This window comes from Crotalus tigris, unplaced genomic scaffold (genome assembly GCF_016545835.1).
Source record: "Crotalus tigris isolate CLP2741 ecotype Arizona unplaced genomic scaffold, ASM1654583v1 scf7180000017568.13789103, whole genome shotgun sequence".
In the NCBI taxonomy this organism is placed as follows: domain Eukaryota; kingdom Metazoa; phylum Chordata; class Lepidosauria; order Squamata; family Viperidae; genus Crotalus; species Crotalus tigris.
The window spans coordinates 958,742-976,179 of NW_024096479.1; the positions used below are offsets into that span (position 1 = coordinate 958,742).

At 35.7% G+C, this 17,438-nt stretch overlaps 1 protein-coding gene across 3 annotated transcripts in view; it reads left to right on the forward strand.

Annotated features, from left to right (window-relative positions):
- The window catches only part of NBEAL1 (neurobeachin like 1), a 95,203-nt gene that overhangs the window by 59,962 nt on the left and 17,803 nt on the right, over positions 1-17,438 (forward strand). For all 3 annotated transcript variants that reach the window (XM_039354704.1, XM_039354721.1, XM_039354712.1), the window contains 16 exons: positions 620-773; positions 1,791-1,919; positions 3,184-3,489; positions 3,564-3,713; positions 4,524-4,681; positions 5,615-5,739; positions 7,386-7,512; positions 8,854-9,002; positions 9,668-9,801; positions 10,366-10,467; positions 11,000-11,095; positions 11,189-11,313; positions 12,293-12,433; positions 13,193-13,323; positions 13,924-14,033; positions 15,568-15,685. In XM_039354704.1, coding sequence (XP_039210638.1) covers positions 620-773; positions 1,791-1,919; positions 3,184-3,489; positions 3,564-3,713; positions 4,524-4,681; positions 5,615-5,739; positions 7,386-7,512; positions 8,854-9,002; positions 9,668-9,801; positions 10,366-10,467; positions 11,000-11,095; positions 11,189-11,313; positions 12,293-12,433; positions 13,193-13,323; positions 13,924-14,033; positions 15,568-15,685 — 2,255 coding nt within the window. The remainder of the gene's footprint in view (positions 1-619; positions 774-1,790; positions 1,920-3,183; positions 3,490-3,563; positions 3,714-4,523; positions 4,682-5,614; positions 5,740-7,385; positions 7,513-8,853; positions 9,003-9,667; positions 9,802-10,365; positions 10,468-10,999; positions 11,096-11,188; positions 11,314-12,292; positions 12,434-13,192; positions 13,324-13,923; positions 14,034-15,567; positions 15,686-17,438) is intronic.

A 17,438-nucleotide genomic window follows, 5' to 3' on the forward strand; every position in this document is an offset into this window, starting at 1 on the left:
CTTTTTTGAGGTATGCAAGACAAAAAGGGAATGGGTAAAAATCTATTTATGTATTTATTTATTTATTATTACATTTATTTGTCATCCATCTTGCTGTAGGGCTACTCTGAGTGACCTACAACAATAGAATAAAAATTATAAAAAATGTAAATATAACAATAAAACATAATGAAAGTACAGCAACATGAATCAAAAGATGGGCGAGGAGGGAGCCGGAGGCATGGGATGAGGTTGGAGGTCTGCTATTATCTTAGTATGGTACCCCCATGTTGGGTCCCAAGGGCAGAGCCAGGTGTTCAGGCTCGTACAAAAAGACAGAAGAATTGGGGCTTTTTGGCTCGACAAGAGCAGCCCTTTAAAACAATGGGACTTTCTCATGGGAACTCTTTTATTTGACAATCCAGAGTAATTCATTTGAAAATTAAGGTAGAACATAACTTTGAGTAACATTCGAGAACATAACTAGACTATTTCACAGAATATAATTTCTTGGTTTGCAATGGCAAAAGCTAGATAATAACAACGTTGGGTTTAGTTCTGTTTTCCTGCTGCCTTTCCATCAGTAACTAACATTCACAAAAGTTGCTTATTTGGTGCCACCTCTTTCTCTTTAACTTAGTTTGCTAGAGAAGATGCTGGAGTGGGCAGTCACTGACACAAGAGAAGCCAAATCCTTCCCAGTGTATGCTGAAAATGCTTTCCGGCTGTTGTTCATTGTTCAGGATTTCCTGCAAGCAGAAGGTCTTGTGAATTCAAGACTCTGGACAGAAAAGGTCAGTATGAAACTATATAGCAAGAGCTTTGGAAACATGTTATCAGGTGCCATTTTTATCCTCTTTGAAAATACAAGAAATTTATTTAAACAGCTACATTTAAATCTACATGGATTTGTCCCCAACTATTATTGGAGTATTTGGTAAATTTTCTAAGAATATTTTTTTCCAAATTTAATTGTTAAATGTAAGTTTTAAAAACTTTAGGATTTATCAAGAAATACATTTTAAGGTTTAATCAAAGATTTTGTGAAGAAATGAACAAACAGTGATAACAAATGTTGCTGTTTAGCAATTTCTGTTATCTGCTTGACATTTACCTTCCACTTACAAAGCTTCTGTGAAATGAACAGTTGAATTACTTCACCAGTATTCTTTTCTCAGTTTTCCCCTCCCTCCTTTTTAGGTGACAGTGTTGTCCATAAGTAGACCTGACTATGTCAGTTATACTTTGTCTGTGCAAGTCAGTCTTGATTTGTTGTGATTATCCAGACAAATCCATGCAGCTTTCTTGGCAACATTTTTAGAAGTGATTTACCATTGCTTCCTTCTTAGGAGTAAGGGAGAGCAATTGTCTCCAAAGTCACCCAATGATTTTCCATTATGGATAGTCCCTGCCCAGCAACACTGTACTCACTGCTTTATCACATTGGCTTCTGCTTTATGACACTGTGTGACTCTTCACCTTCAAACGTTTAACCAGGTGTGGAAAAAAAATAAGGATCACTTTTCTCTAGCAAGGGTTTAACATAAATATTTTCCAACTCTTCTGATCATCAACAAATGATAGTAAAATCTATCAAAATCCTCTCATTGTCAAATAATCAAACTTGGGTCATTCTAATTCTACAGTAGTTTTCATCAGTCATTATATAGTTTTAATGGTGAGAGAATAGAAAATTTTTTAAAGAATGTAATTGAACATTATATTTTCTTGTGTCCTGGGCAATGCATTCAATCTTCCACAGTTAAACTCTGAACTTTTTTTGTCTTAATTCTGGATTTAATTTTGCACAGCTTTTGGAAGAACTGGTGACCCTCATGGATACGTTGTCAATCTGGTACTCTTCTGGCCAAGAAAATGTGAAGCTGTATCAAGTACAAATCCAGCTGCTTCTTGGATTCATTGGACAAGATAATTTACAGGTGTGTTCCATTATTGAAGGCTTCTGTGCACAAATATGATAAAGTTTGATTTTCTTTTGCAAAGAAATATGTTCTGTCAAATTTGGGGTATGAACATCTTTACTTTACTTTTTCTCCCTTAATACATCAATAAAAGATAACTTTGGTACTTGGATGGATTTAAAGTATAATTGATCAATGTATAAATGTATGAGAATGTCTAAATACAATTTGGGAAAAAGTAACAGCTTCTGCTTTCTCTGATTAGAATATGCTATTGTACAAACCATGGTCCCATTCTTTTGTTTAGGCCACTGATTTGTTTCAGATGGTAAATGTCGTTTATTTTATATTATATTTATATTAATTCCATCTATCTGTAGAGAAAATCACAGTATTTTCTTCATAATAAATCATAGTTTATCATTAGTTTAGAACACAGATGTCAAACTCGATCGCGTCACATGACGTATCGTGACATATCACAAGGTTTTTTGTCTTTGCAGAGCTGGGGTGGGCATGGCCTGCATGTGACGCATCTGGCCCGTGAGCCACCAGTTCGACACCCCTGATTTAGAATGTCATTTTTTAGCCTAACTTCCTTAAAGAAACTTTGAAAGGATTCAGGAAGAAGCTGTATATATTTCTGAGACTTCTTGAAAGAAGGCTTGAATATAAATATAAATAAACAAACAATAAATACATTATATGGTTAGCATATGCTAATAATCAGTATATAATTTGGATGCACTAATAAATGCTTTTGCTATGTCTAATTTTACTGAGTTGTGCTTACATGGTTATCATAATAACAACTAATAAGGCCTGAGCCAACCGAAAGTCAGGACAATGTGTGCAGTGCTTTGAGTTATAAAGAGAAAAGGCAAATGTGGATTCTCCCCTTATGTAATAATTTGCTTCCTGCTAAGCTTACTGCTCTACTTAATTTATCTTGAGACAATGATATCAAATGGGAACCAACAAACTGCAAAACAAACATCAGCCTCAAATACTACCTGAAGTTTCAGTAATGCCTCTAGAGCACAGAAATGCCCTTGGGAAGGCTTCAGTGCAGTGAGTGGTCTGTCTTCTAGTAAATGAGTGTCTTGTGATTGGCTACAACCACCATCAAAAACATTTCATTAGAGTCCCTTTAGTGTGCTCTCAAAATTTCAAATCTGCCCCAGGACCCCAAAATGTATGAGATTTGAAGAGATGATATACTTTTTGGGGAAAATGTATACCTGTAACTTGTTATTTATATTCCTGTTTGCCCCTGCTCCAGATTTGTGCAATGGCTGCAGCCAAGCTCAACACCCTTCTTCAGACCAAAGTACTTGACAACCAAGCGGAATCCTGTTATCTGCTGGGAAAACTGGAGGGCATCCTGAGCAGATCAATCCAAGAAAAGACTGAAACCTACTCCTTCTTGATCCCTCTAGTTCGAACTCTTATTTCCAAAATATATGACCTTCTGTTCATGAACTTGCACTTGCCTTCCTTGCCTTCTACTAATGGAAGCCCTTCCTTTTTTGAGGATTTCCAGGACTATTGTAGAACGGATGAATGGCAAGCTTACATCGATAAATATGTAAGTTGTAATTTCTTAAAATGCTTTTTCAAAAAAGGGAATGTGTTTTAAACTTCTTTCCCTTTATGAACTAGATTACCCCTAATATGAAGCAGTACGAGCTCAGCATTTTCAGTGATGGCAATGAACGTATGGCGCTCTATTGGAAGGATTGCTTTGAGGCCCTCATGGTCAACATCCATAAACGGGAACGAGAGAGGGGAGAAAGCAAGCTCAAATTTCAGGTAAAATCTGAGTGACTTTTTCAGGAGTTTGCCTGAGCAAGAAAATCATAAGAAGATGGCAATACAGGTAGTCCTTAACTTATGACCACAATTGATGCCAGAATTTATGTTGCTAAATGAGAAATTTGTTAAGTGAGTTTTGCCCCATTTTATGATTTTTCTTGCCATATTTGTTAAGTGAATCGCTGCAGTTGTTAAATGAGTAACATGGTTGTTAAGTGAATCTGGCTTTCCCATTGACCTTGCTTGTCAGAAGGTCGCAAAATATGATCACATGACCCTGGGACACTTCAACCATCATAAATATGAGCCAGTTGTCAAGCGTCTGAATGTAAATTGCATGGCCACGGGGAGGCTGCAGAAGTCGTAAGAGTGAAAAATGGTCATAAGTCACTTTTTTTGGTGCCATTGTAACTTTGAACAGTCACTAAACAAACTATTGTAAGTCGAGGACTGCCTGCATTTTAAGACTGGATTCTGTAGGACATGGTGCCAACCATTTCTCTTTCATCAGTATTATATCTTTGACAGTGAAGGGACAGAACTCTTAACACTAATTCTCTTTTGGCTGCTGTTGAAATCAATTTTTCATTCAAAGGTTTGCCTCAGCTACATTTGTTTTTTTGACTGGTAATGCACAGAGTTATATTTTTTATATGGCTAATGACTCAAAAAATACATTTGCTTCTACATATTATATGCAATTTGGATTGTTATTTTTGTTATTACAGTAAGCCCTCATGCAACAGGTTTTTCAAGTCCTTCCTAAGCACTTCTTTTAAGATTTATTATATATGTTTCTGTCTCTAGGAATTTTTTGTAGAGCCATTTAACCGGAGGGCACGGCAGGAGAATATGCGTTACAATGGCATGCTAAAACAGTTAAACAATCAGCACACAACAACTCTGAGACAGTGGAGAGCTGCCAAACTTTACCTTGTCTGTGAACAAGGCCCTTGGGCTGAAAGGTATGGGAGATCAGCATGTTTTCTTTCTCCTTGGAGCATACTGTACCTTTTTTAGAGCAAGGCATGTGGCTGAACAATAAAAAAAAGAAAAAGAAAATCCAGGAATTTTTTCCAGCATATTTTGGGATCTGATGATGGCATGGTTAGTTTTCCAGGGTGGGTGGAATATGGAGTGTTTGTTGGCTTCCAATAATTTGGCAATAGTTCATTCCCTATTATTCACCCAAGGTAGAAGCAAAACAACTTTCTTTTTCATGCTTAAATGATATTGCTTATGGTAGCACACAGTAAATTCTCAATTTCTAATACCTGGAACAAATTCCTGGGTTCAAGTTATAAACCTGCCTTTTCATTTATTCATCCCTATCCCTCTTCCTCCCTCTCTCTCCCTCTCTCTCCCTCCCTCCCTCCCTCCTGTTGATTAAACTTAGAATCCTAAAGGAAAAAAGTAGACCCTACCAAATGGAATTCTGCTCACTCTAGCTTTGAGATATCATGGTCAGTCCATTAGATTTCATGACTCCTGTTGAAGCCTTGACTTCACACACAATAAAAATGCCTAGTTGAAACCCCCCCCCCTCTTTTTTTGGGGACTGCTTTGAGCTGTTGGCAGAGATAATTCATAATTATAATTCTCAAAGCGAGATAGAAAATTCCCTATATGATTCTAGTATAACAAAGAGACCCAGCTCAGCTTGCTTGGAGGTCATTTTCTATAAGAAAGAATCAAGTTATTTTCCCCAACTAGAGGGATCTTCATGCTTCCCCTGGAACAGTATGGAGAAAAAAAAATATAAAAAAGAAAATTTAATTGCTGCAGTTTTTTTTTTAAAAAAAAATCTTGTGTTCACATCTTGTCGTTCTTTTCAGTACAAACAGTAATATCACATGCCTAATGTTGTTCAATTTCTTTTGGTATATTCCTTTCATCAGGAAACCACATCTCATTCACTGGAAACTTTCAAATGTGGAAAACTATTCACGAATGAGGCTAAAATTAGTGGAAAATTACAATTTCAACTCTCACCAAGAGGCCAGTGCCCTGAGGGATAATCTAGGTGAGGCCAAGTGGCTATGATGCTTGTTAGCTATTGTCTTGGCTCTTTAAAATATTCAATCCTGATTTCTCACTGGACTTTTTAATTTCTTTCAAGTATAGAAAATTCTCTTTTCTGTTTGTGTTAAAAGTGTTCCCTTTTCTCAGCAAATCTGCTTTTGCTTATCTGCTAAAATTGCACTATAATATAAATAGAATCATGTGACTTAATAGGAACCTTTCTATGGATGGGGGAATGATTGTGTTGGCAGTCCAGTAGACAAACAGAAACCAGTACGTTTTTTTAGGATTTGAAGGAAATAGGCTCAAACCAGTGTGAAATAACCCAGAATGAGTTTATTGAATGAAATAAAAGTAGATTAAAATTAATTAAGAGAGTTAACAGAAAAAGGTATGCTAATCTATATCCTTTCAGTATGTCAGGAACCTCAGGAATGGTGGTGGTTGGACTCCAAAGCCAGTAATTGTCCGTGCCCTCCCAGAACTTTGAGTCTACATGGAAATTCTTAAAAGAGAGGGGTTATAAACCATCACACGTGAAGATGGCTTGGTAGCCTACTTTATCAGAGATTTGATATAATTTTAGATAGTGGAATCTTTGCCAAAGATTTATCTGGTGGCTTTTGCCGATTACTTTTATCTCTAGACCAGTGGTTCTCAACCTTTTTAATGCTGCGACCCCAACTGGTCGTAAGTCGAGGACTACTCAACCGGTCGTAAGTCGAGGACTACTCAACTGGTGCAGCACCGTTTGCAGAATGGGACTCTTGGTGGGCTCAGCAGGGCAGAGACAGCCTGGACAATTCCTATTGGCTTTTGAAAGAGAGAGAGAGAGTCTATTCTATTGGCTTTCAAAAGCCAATAGAATAAAAGGGAGCAGCACAGCTAAGGAAAAGGGGAAAAAAATGGCGGATTGCGTTGTTTGGTGACCCCCGTGAAATGGTCGTTCGACCCCAAATGGGGTCACGACCCACAGGTTGAGAACCACTGCTCTAGACAAAACAGGATCTCCAGGAGGCAGCACCTGTAAATATTAAGTGAGCCTTTTTTTATGAGAACATTGTTCTTAGGTAGTTAGTGTTCTCCCTCCTCTTGAAGGATGTTAGATTAGGGAGCCTCTGTTGTCTCTTTATCTTAATGGCTACCAAGTAATAACACAGATGACCAAGCATTGGTAATACAATATTGTAGTCCACAAAGTAACTTCTCTTAAGTACACAGGTGGAGGAATACACAAACAGCTTCAGCTAGTTAAATAATCCTTTCTGCATAGGTATTACATGTGCAGAGAGAGAGAAAAAAAGAGTCCTACTGTGATGCCAATACATTGTTACAAAATAACAGAATAACAGAGTTGGAAGGGACCTTGGAGGTCTTCTAGTCCACCCTATACCATTTCAGACAAATGGTTGTCCAGTCTCTTCTTAAAATCCTCCAGTGTTGGAGCATCCACAGCTTCTGGAGGCAAGTTGTTCCATGATTAATTGTTCTAACTGTCAGGAAATTCCTCTTTAGTTCTAGGAGTTCTTCATGTTTATTTTATTCATGTATTCATTTAATTCAATGTTCTTCATGTTTATTCATTGAGATATATGCTCTAATAGAAATTTATTTGCTTAATTGGATATCTTCACTTCATCTTTCAAGGAGTGTTACAGATGCCACCATCAAGGGAAGCTTTGCTTCTGGAGGCAGTGAAGCAAGTAAAAGTCAGTGATATGGAAGATGATATACTTGAACTGCCAGATGAAGATCCAACATCCAGTACAAATATGTATGTAGAAGAGTATGTGAATTCAGAACCAGGTTCCAAAGAATATGGCTGAAATATATTGTGGGCCTGCTCATCAGGGGTTTTTTTTAAATCTATCTCCACATTGTACAAAATCTATTCAAATTCAGACATGAATATGCATGAAATGGGAAGATTTTTCTTTTTAAGCTTGGAATGAAGCAGTCCACCTAATATGTTAGAATGTTCAAAGTTAGCTGCATTCTGAAAGGTCAAAATTGTTTCATCCCAAAGGAAAAAAAATCTTTCAAAATTTTAAAAACTACTAATAATAGAAAACAGATTACAAAATTGTCACAGGAAACAAATACTTTTAATGTTTCATTTCATGATTTTTGAAAATATAGTTTTTTAAAAATTAAATATAATATTCTTTGGAATTTTTTTACTTTGACCATAGATATTAAATATGGACTAATACCACATCTCTTCTGCTAACTAAGTTCAAACAAAACATTTATCTATTTACTTACTTACTAACAACTTGCCTACCCTTCTAGTTTATTGTTATATGCAAATATTTTGTTTCAAAAACTACATGCGCAAATAATAATAATAAAGTTGGAAGGGACCTTGGAGGTCATCAAGTCCAACCCCCGCTCAGGCAGGTAACCCTATACCATTTTGGACAAATGGCTGTCCAGTTTCTTCTTAAAAACTTCCAGTGTTGGAGCATTCACCGCTTCTGGAGGCAGGTTGTTCCACTGGTTAATTGTTCTAACTGTCAGAAAGTTTCTCCTTAGTTCTAGGTTGCTTCTCTCCTTGATTAGTTTCCACCCGTTGCTTCTTGTCCTGTCTTCAGGTGCTTTGGAAAATAGCTTGACTCCCTCTTCTTTGTGGTAGCCCCTGAGATATTAGAACACTGCTATCATGTCCCCTCTCGTCCTTCTCTTCGTTAAACTAGACATACCCAATTCCATCAACCTTTCCTTATTGTTTTCTTCTAATTATATAAAGATCTAAGTAAAATATAGTTTAGGAATTATGTATAGCATCTCTTGTGCTGGCAGTGTAATAAATAGGTTCTCACTGTTCATAACTTAGAAATGAGAAATTTGTTATAGGATCAAACTTTCCTTTATTCATGTTTTTCTCTTCTTAAGGGGTGTTTTCCCTCCGTTGTCACTTGTTTAAGGTATAGAGCAAAAACAACGCTAATCCTATTTGATACTAATTAGTCTTTTTATTAATTAGTACTTAGTGATGGACCATTTGTTTAGGAAGTTCAAATACTGATTATTTTGTGAGAAATGCTGATACCTTGTTTTGTAATTTTTGTATTATCCAGCTAATCAAGCCTATCATTTGATATTTCTGCTGCAGGGGTGAAAAGGAAGAGCAGGGTCAAAAAGAAAAACTTGTGCTCTCAGAAGACTGCGAACTTATTACAATAATGAATATAATACCTGGCAGACTGGAGGTCACGACATATCACATTTACTTCTATGACGGCAGCATTGAAAAAGAAGAAGGTGAGACCTTTGGACTTCCGTTGCACCACTCTGTTTGTATAGTTAACACTCTTTCATACTGGAACGAATTTCTGGAAGAAAGATTTCAAATGTTTGATAATCTAGAATGCTCCATTTGCATTACAGTAGAGAAAAATATTGCTGATTGCCAAACTTTTCCCTAAGTTCTGGGGATCTGTAATTTTTTGTGGCTGATGATTTGGGGGATGTGACATGAGTACTTTCTCAAAATGGCTGCCATGGTAAACATCCATTTATAAGAAGGCAAGTTGAAAGGGCTCCCCACCCCTTTTCCAGCCTCTCACAATGCGGGCAGGGGGGAGGTTATTGGGGCACATTTATTTTTTATTTGTTCTTTTTTGTTTAATGGATTGCAACTATTTTAGAACTTATACTACAGTTTTTATTTGTTTCATATCTTAATTATTGATAAATGTTACTATTGATATTCGGTGACAGGGAACTACAAAAGGGTAGTTTGAAATGATATGATCCCGATGCCACTGATTGTTCAGTCCTGCCATGATTTTTATTAAAGTTTCTATTTGGGCTCATTCCAATTGACAGTTTTTACTTTTCCAACCATGTTACCAGACCTTTTTGACTTTCATAATTATCATATACCTTCAGTTAAGAATAAACTGAAATTCTTCTTCTATATCCAGGTATAGGTTTTGATTTTAAATGGCCTCTTTCTCAAATTCGAGAGATTCACTTGCGCCGTTATAATTTGAGGAGGTCGGCTTTGGAGATCTTCTTTATTGACCAGACTAATTACTTCCTTAATTTTAAAAAGGAGGTATGTAATTTTACATGTTTCTTGTGCAGAATATCTTGGGAATAATCCCTAAAATATATTTTTCATTACTGGGTGACTTTGCCCAGTGATCTCCTGTGAACAGATGAATGGGTTCCATTCAACAATATTCCTGATTGTGCTAAAAATGAACTCAGCTTGGATGGTAAAGTAATTGAAATGTCTTGTTTCATATTAGGATTTTAGGTGCATATTTAACTTTTTTTTTTCATGATCAGCTGACATGTTTAATAATGAAAGCCAAAGTATCTAGTTTAAATACCATGTTTTAAGCAGGTATAAGAAAGAAAACCAACATTGATTTTAATATCTTCCTTCTTCAGCGCTTAGCATAGTGGCCCATTCTTGCTGGAGATGACCAATGTTGAGGCAAAACACTTTTAAATAATGTAATAGCATTTATTGAGATGCATAATGAAATGATAAATTGAATTGCATGGATTAGCCCCATAATTGGGTTGCCAAAATAGCAAGCCCAAATGTGAAAATGGGGACGTTCTGATGATGTTATTCAATAAATTAATCTATGTGCCTTCATTGTTGTAGACAAGAAACAGAGTATATAGCCGAATTCTGTCTCTGTGTTCTCAAAATATTAGTGGGACCAGATCTCCCCAAGAATTATTCAAAGCTTCTGGATTAACTCAGGTAGGATACTAACCTGAATGGTGGGGGACATTAAAAATAATTCATGTCTCTTTTTGCTTGGTATAATGGCTGGTGTCTGAGTTAATTTTTAAAAATACAGATAAATGTATTATTTAAATGGTAACTTCTTCTATTTCTGAGTCTATTCTCTGTTAAAAATAGTTTGTCACTTGAAGAATACAATAAACTTTAAATTGTGATGTATATAGGATGAAATCTATTTTCTTCCTGGTGATGACAAAACTAATAGTAGCTTTATTTTATACAACCTCATCCTAAATGGAGCATTCTCCTGCAGGTCAAGTTTGTTTGATTGCATAGGAAAGTAACAATAATATGATTTTTTAAAAATAATTTTTAATGGTTTATGGTTCTAGTTTTATATGGGCTGAAAGAGTATGGTGGCATAAACATTTGAATAAACATGAATGCTACTTTAATTTTGCCATTTTGTTTGCTTGAATTATGCTAAAATGCATCGCTAGCTCTTTTTACACAACATTAAGTTCAACATCGGCTTTTCTTTATTTAGAAATGGGTGAACAGAGAAATATCCAATTTTGATTACCTCATTCAGTTAAATACTATGGCAGGACGAACCTACAATGATCTTGCACAATATCCTGTTGTAAGTATTGTTTATGTCCATTGTTTCTAACTAGACGCAATATTATATTTTATCAAAAAACAAATGCGAGATTTGTTTTCCTTTTTGTTCAAGTTTCCATGGATCCTGCAGGATTATACTTCAGAAGAATTGGATTTGAATAATCCTGCAGTGTTTCGGGATTTGTCTAAACCTATTGGTGCAGTAAATGAAAAGAATGTGAGGGCTGTAAAGGAAAGGTATTTCTTTTGAAATAATCACTTAATTGATGTATTTAACTGTCCTTATTATGCATCTGCTTCTTAATGTTTATGCTTGTTCCTCTCTTCCAACTAGTAAGTGGAATGTATTGTTCAGAGGGTAGTGAAGAACTGAAGACAGCTGTGCAAGTATTCATTGATAGGTATATTTAGGATAAGAATTTTAAAAATTGTCACAGCCTTTTCAGATTGGACATGGAGGGTAAACAGTAATAAAATTGTGTTGAAAAAAGGAAGTTGATAGCTATATTGCTAAAATAATGGTAATTTATCATTGAGAATTTGGAGCTGCATGTTGCCCTAGAAAAGCCCAGTGGAGGAAGCATTGTGAAGTAGGTGTATAAGAATGTGTTTTTTTTTTTAAAAAAAAAATGAATTGAAAGAAATTCTTTGGATGATAGGCAGAATCTTTGTGCTCTTTATTAGTATAGAAAATGTAAAATTGTACGAATATTTTCAGTGCTAAAAATTCTATTTTTCCATCACTTATCATTTTCCTTGCTTTTCAATCCACTCACCCATATGGGTGTTTATTCATTATATAGTCATAAATTGAAAAGGCAATATAGATTTACTTTAGTGTTTTTCAAGCCCAGTCCAGCTAAAAAAAGACAAAATTGATAGATCAGCTGCCAGATTTTTTAAAAAAAAAACTCTGAGTGTTCTTCATTCTCAAATAGTAAATCTACCGATAACTTCTCAGAGTAAACTTCTGGAGGCAGATTGTTCCACTGATTAATTGTCCACTGAATGCTCCAACACTGGAGGCTTTTAAGAAGAGACTCGACAACCATTTGTCTGAAATGGTATAGGGTTTCCTGCCTGAGCAGGGGGTTGGACTAGAAGACCTCCAAGGTCCCTTTCAACTTTATTATTATTATAATTATAAATAAAATAATAAATACCAATAGATTCACAGTTATGAAAATGTGTTATTTTTCTTTTTTTTCTTTTAAAGATACGATAACTTTGAAGACCCCCTTGGAATTATTGACAAGTTTCACTATGGGACTCACTATTCCAATGCAGCTGGAGTCATACATTACCTCATTAGGGCTGAACCTTTTACCACTTTGCATATCCAGCTTCAGAGTGGGAGGTATGATATTAAGCAATGTATAAATTTCTGTTGTTTACATAATGGTAGAATTGCAAAATGTATTATTTTCCTTGAAAGTAAACAAGTAAATTTCTTCACATACTTAGAGTAGAACGTTTATTTCTCAGAAGAAAAGCACCCTTGCATATAATTCAGAGGAGCTGCAAATACAATAAGTCCTTTGAGTAAAGGAAGCAAAGAAAAAAGCCTTCTTTCCCATGAAACAAAAAATATTATTTGTTTGTTTATTTATAAAGTTTATTTTATATACCTATCTTACTAACTAACTCTGGGCGGTTTAAAATATTAAAAAGTGTAATGATAAAATGTTTAAGTTATGAGCCGATAGTGGCTTTCTGATACTTTGCCAGGTAATCTTAGCATCTTGGTGATGTCCAAATTTCCCGCCAAGTTTTGTAATGGCCACACATGGTCTTCCTCCATGTAATTTGCTGCTATCCAGAGCTTCATTTATGTGCTAATAGCTAAGTAGAGTTCTTGAATGAACAAGTTTTGTGTTCTAATTCAAAAGCGATGCAAGACTGCATGCAAATGATATGTAGCTCCAGATATGCATTGTTATGCTGGATTGAAATAAATAGGTAAACTACTTCTTTTAAAAAAAAATTGTACCTATATTTGATTTTATAGGAAGAGCACTGAGCTAAAGTTAAATGCAATTTCATTATTTAAATGGAATTTCAGTGGAAATACTGATGTGTAATTTGGGAAGTTTTCCTTTGTATTTTCTCTCTGCAGATTTGACTGCGCAGATCGACAGTTCCATTCCATTCCTGCTACTTGGCAAGCTCTCATGGAGAATCCAAATGATGTGAATGAACTAATTCCAGAATTTTTCTACTTCCCAGAGTTCTTAGAGAATCAAAATCGTAAGAAGTTAAGCCAATAATAAACTGCACAGAACAATGGGTTCTCATTTATTGTTTAAATAACACTCTCTCAGGCGCAAAGAATCAGAACCATTCATGTGGATCACAGCATAAATGACTGAAGTCTATATACAAGAATCTAGTTAACTAACAGCACTAACTTGGCATTAGATAAGAGTCAACAAAATTCAAGAGTGGGGGGCTGGACTTAGATCTCTTGTGTTAATGCAAAGACTCCAAACTAATGATATGTTTTATTCTGCTCCCCTTCCCCCCAGCTCTGCCTCCTCTTCTCCTGCACACACTGGCTAATATTCTGATCCTGTGATTACAGAATGAATAGAAAATCTGATTTATCATACAAAAAATCCTAAACTACACTTTTGCCATATTATTACAATTGCTGTTATTCTGTTACATAATTTGGAGAAGCCATTTCTATTTAAAATAAAATGTGAGACATTGATTTTCCTGATTAAGTATTTTTCTTCTGTCTTCTTCTCCTTTAGTGGTATCTGGCTTAGAAAACTGTAACTTCTAATAAACATTTTGTCATTTTAATTGCACCTGAAATCCTTTTGTTTTATTGCCACTCTGCAGATTTCAATTTTGGTCGGCTCCAGATTTCAAAAGAAGAGGTAAATGATGTTATCCTACCAAAATGGGCACATTCTCCAGAAGACTTCATTTTCAAACATAGGAAAGCATTGGTGAGTTATAGTCCCTCTGGAGAGATAATGTAAGATTTTAAAATGTGTGTTTAGCACAAAGGACCATTAGTGTATGTGTGTAACTTGACAGAAATGAAATGCAGGTGTGTTGAATACATTTGCTGCCTTGAGTAATTTGCAAAAATAATAAAGGTGGATACAAATAAATAAATTTATTTTTTTTAAGTAAGGTATTCACTAATGAATAGTATTCATAATCATATAAAATGATTTTCAGTGGCCTTTCTCTCTTCATTGTTATTGATACAATACAATATACTATGTTGATTAATCAATCAACCATATCAACCATAAATATCAACCACAGTAAAATACAATAAAATGAGGTAAGATACAGTGAAGTGAGATAAAACAGAATAAAATATAGTAGACATGATAAATTGAAGATAAATAGGTAAGATAAAATAGTATAAGATAAAATAGAAGAAGAAGAAGAGAACTTAATAGTATCAATTGACTGTGTCAAATATATAAAACTGATGCAAAAATGTACATAAAAAGAAAATGTAAATTCATACTATATCGTCACCCCTATAGTTAATTTCAATCTAATCAAGGTATTCTCTCCTCTTTGAAGTGGCCTTTGAAATGAGGAGGGCAATTGTATTAATGATTTGAAGGTTTGTTCCCTGCAATAAGAGTGTTTCTCTTGGGTACCCCAATTTTTTTTAGTTTTTAAATAAGGGGCTAAATAAGAGGCCGTTTCTGGAGAGTAAAATTTGCAGTTGACAAGAATGTTTTCATTGTCTTCAGTGGCTGGTGCCCCACAAATGCAAAATCTTTCTTCAGTTGTGACCTCATGAAACCTCCCATGTCTTACCATGTTCAAATCAAGCTCTAAAAAAACTCTTTGGAGATGTTGAGGCATGTAAGATATTTGATAGATATTTTTCTAACTGGGAGGCTGATTTGAGTTGAGCCAGCCACTTCAGCCACTTGACACATTTAAGTGCTGCAATATCATCTTCAGCAGCCACATTAATAACTCTTTGTTTGAAGGGCTTTAGATCTGATTGGGCTGAGAATTGGATAGAGAATCCATATTGAGAGATGACATTTGAAATTTGGATGGCTTAAGCACAATGCTGCTCTTCAAAGCACAGCTACCCATCTGGGTCCATAGATAGTAATTAAATACTTAAGTACTAAAATTTTGTAGATATTATCTGGTAATCTGGCCAAGTGTTTTGAAAAAAAATATTTTTATAATTCTTTTGCGATGTAAGTTGTTGTGCTGTCCTTGGAGGTTTTACCACAGCTGAATTAAATTGCACCTGTGTGGTACTTATTTTTTTTCTTCTGAATGGTTACAGAAACTTGGATTTATTTTCTTGTATTTCACAGTTCCTATGTGCGCAAACATTATCATAAAACTAGGATGATCTTTTTCAGTGAATGTAAATATGGAGAGCAAAGTGTATTTGAAAAAAGGCTTTTTTTTCAAAAATAAAATGGGCTAGAAGTTTCTTTGAAGAACTTAGTTACTGAACTTAATTTTTTCTTTCTGTCTTAGGAATCAGAGTATGTCTCTGCTCATCTCCATGAATGGATAGATCTGATTTTTGGTTATAAACAAAGGGGGCCAGCTGCAGTGGAAGCTCTGAATGTCTTCTACTACTGTACCTATGAAGGTATGAAGCCCCATCTTTTCTTGGTACATAATTGGATCATGTGTGATGGAAAGGTTAACAGTAGCTTTAAAAACTAAACCAAGGAAGAGCAGGAGAGAACACAATAGGCTTTGATTATGTCATGGATAAACTGTTACACTATACCAGGGGTGTCAAACTTGCAACGTCATGTGACGTGTCGTGACATATCGTAACTTTTTTGCCATTGCCGGCAATAGGGTGGGCGCGGTTTTTCTATGATGCATCCGGCACACGGGCCAGCAGTTTGACACCCCTGCATTAGACCAAATATTTGCTATCTTACAGCTGTATCATTTGATTAGTGCTGCATAGTATTAAATGGTTTATCTATTAATTTGCATTAGCACCTGTACATGGTTAATTAGGGAGAATGATTAACAATGTGTCAGTGATGAACTATTTGGTGATAATATATATGTACTACATCATGTTTGTGACAGGTGGCAATAGCTAGCTGACTTTTGGCTGCTCCAGAAAAAGCTAAGCAGTATCAGACCTTGTTAATACAGGTAGTCCTCAACTTACAACCACAATTGAGCCCAAAATTTCTTTTGCTAAGTGAGATATTTGTTAAGTGAGTTTTGCCCCATTTTACGACTTTTCTTGCCACATTTATTAAATGAATCACTGCTATTGTTAAATCAGTAACCTTGACTTTGCTTGTCAGAAAGTCGCAGAAGGTGATCACATGACCCCGGGACACTTCAGCTGTCATAAATGTGAGTCAGTTGTCAAGCATCCGAATGTAAACCACGTGACCATGGTGATGCTACAATGGTTACAAGTATGAAAAATGGTTATAAGTCACTTTTTTCAATCCTGTTGTAACTTCGAATAGTCACTAGGCAAACTGTTGAAAGTCGAGGACTACCTGGATTTGGATGGAAGGCAACTACAAAATCCCAGAGTTGAAAATATATCCTGGCAAACAATTTTTGTATAGTTTTATGGGCATGTCCATGACATCACCATTTCACCAGTACCGTGAATCAAGTGCTTCGTTTTACTTACATCATATATATGGATCATTTAAGATTTCATGAGTTGACTTTAAGTGTTAACATGGACGTGATAAAAGTTTCTATTTGAAATGTTCTCCTTAATCCTTCTTCAGAATGTTCCACTCAGGAGGAGAGTGTTGAGTCTAGGGTGACAAAAAAGTCAGGAAGAGTCTAGTAGCACCTTTTCTGACTAGCAAATTATATTAACAGACATGAGCATTGTCAGATTCGTAGAGTGGCTAGACCAGAGGTCCCCGACCTTTTGGGCACCAGGGACCGGTTCCATGAAGAGAGGTTTTTCCATGGACCGGAGGGGGCGTGGCTTTGTATGCTACCTGCATCCCATGGAGGGGGCTTTGCTTGTTTGTGCGGACTGGTTGCTGGCATGCCACGGCCTGCTACTGGTCCACGGACCAGGGGTTGGGGACCCCTGGGCTAGACTACATGAAGTTTTCAGGCATCTGATAACATTAAATCCAGCTCATGAAAATTTATTTTTGTTAATGACATCTTTTAGTCAGAAAAGGGTGCTATTACACTCCATGTGATTGCCACAGAAATTCTAAGATTAAAATTCATCAACTTTTAAAAGTCTGTGTCTCTTGTGATAAAATAATTTTTCACAGCAGAATTTGAATACCTTCTTTGGGAGGTGGTCTGTGTGTAACATCAATCTCCAAATACACCTCAAACCTTAAATACTATTCTTCTACTCCATTATGAATATGGGG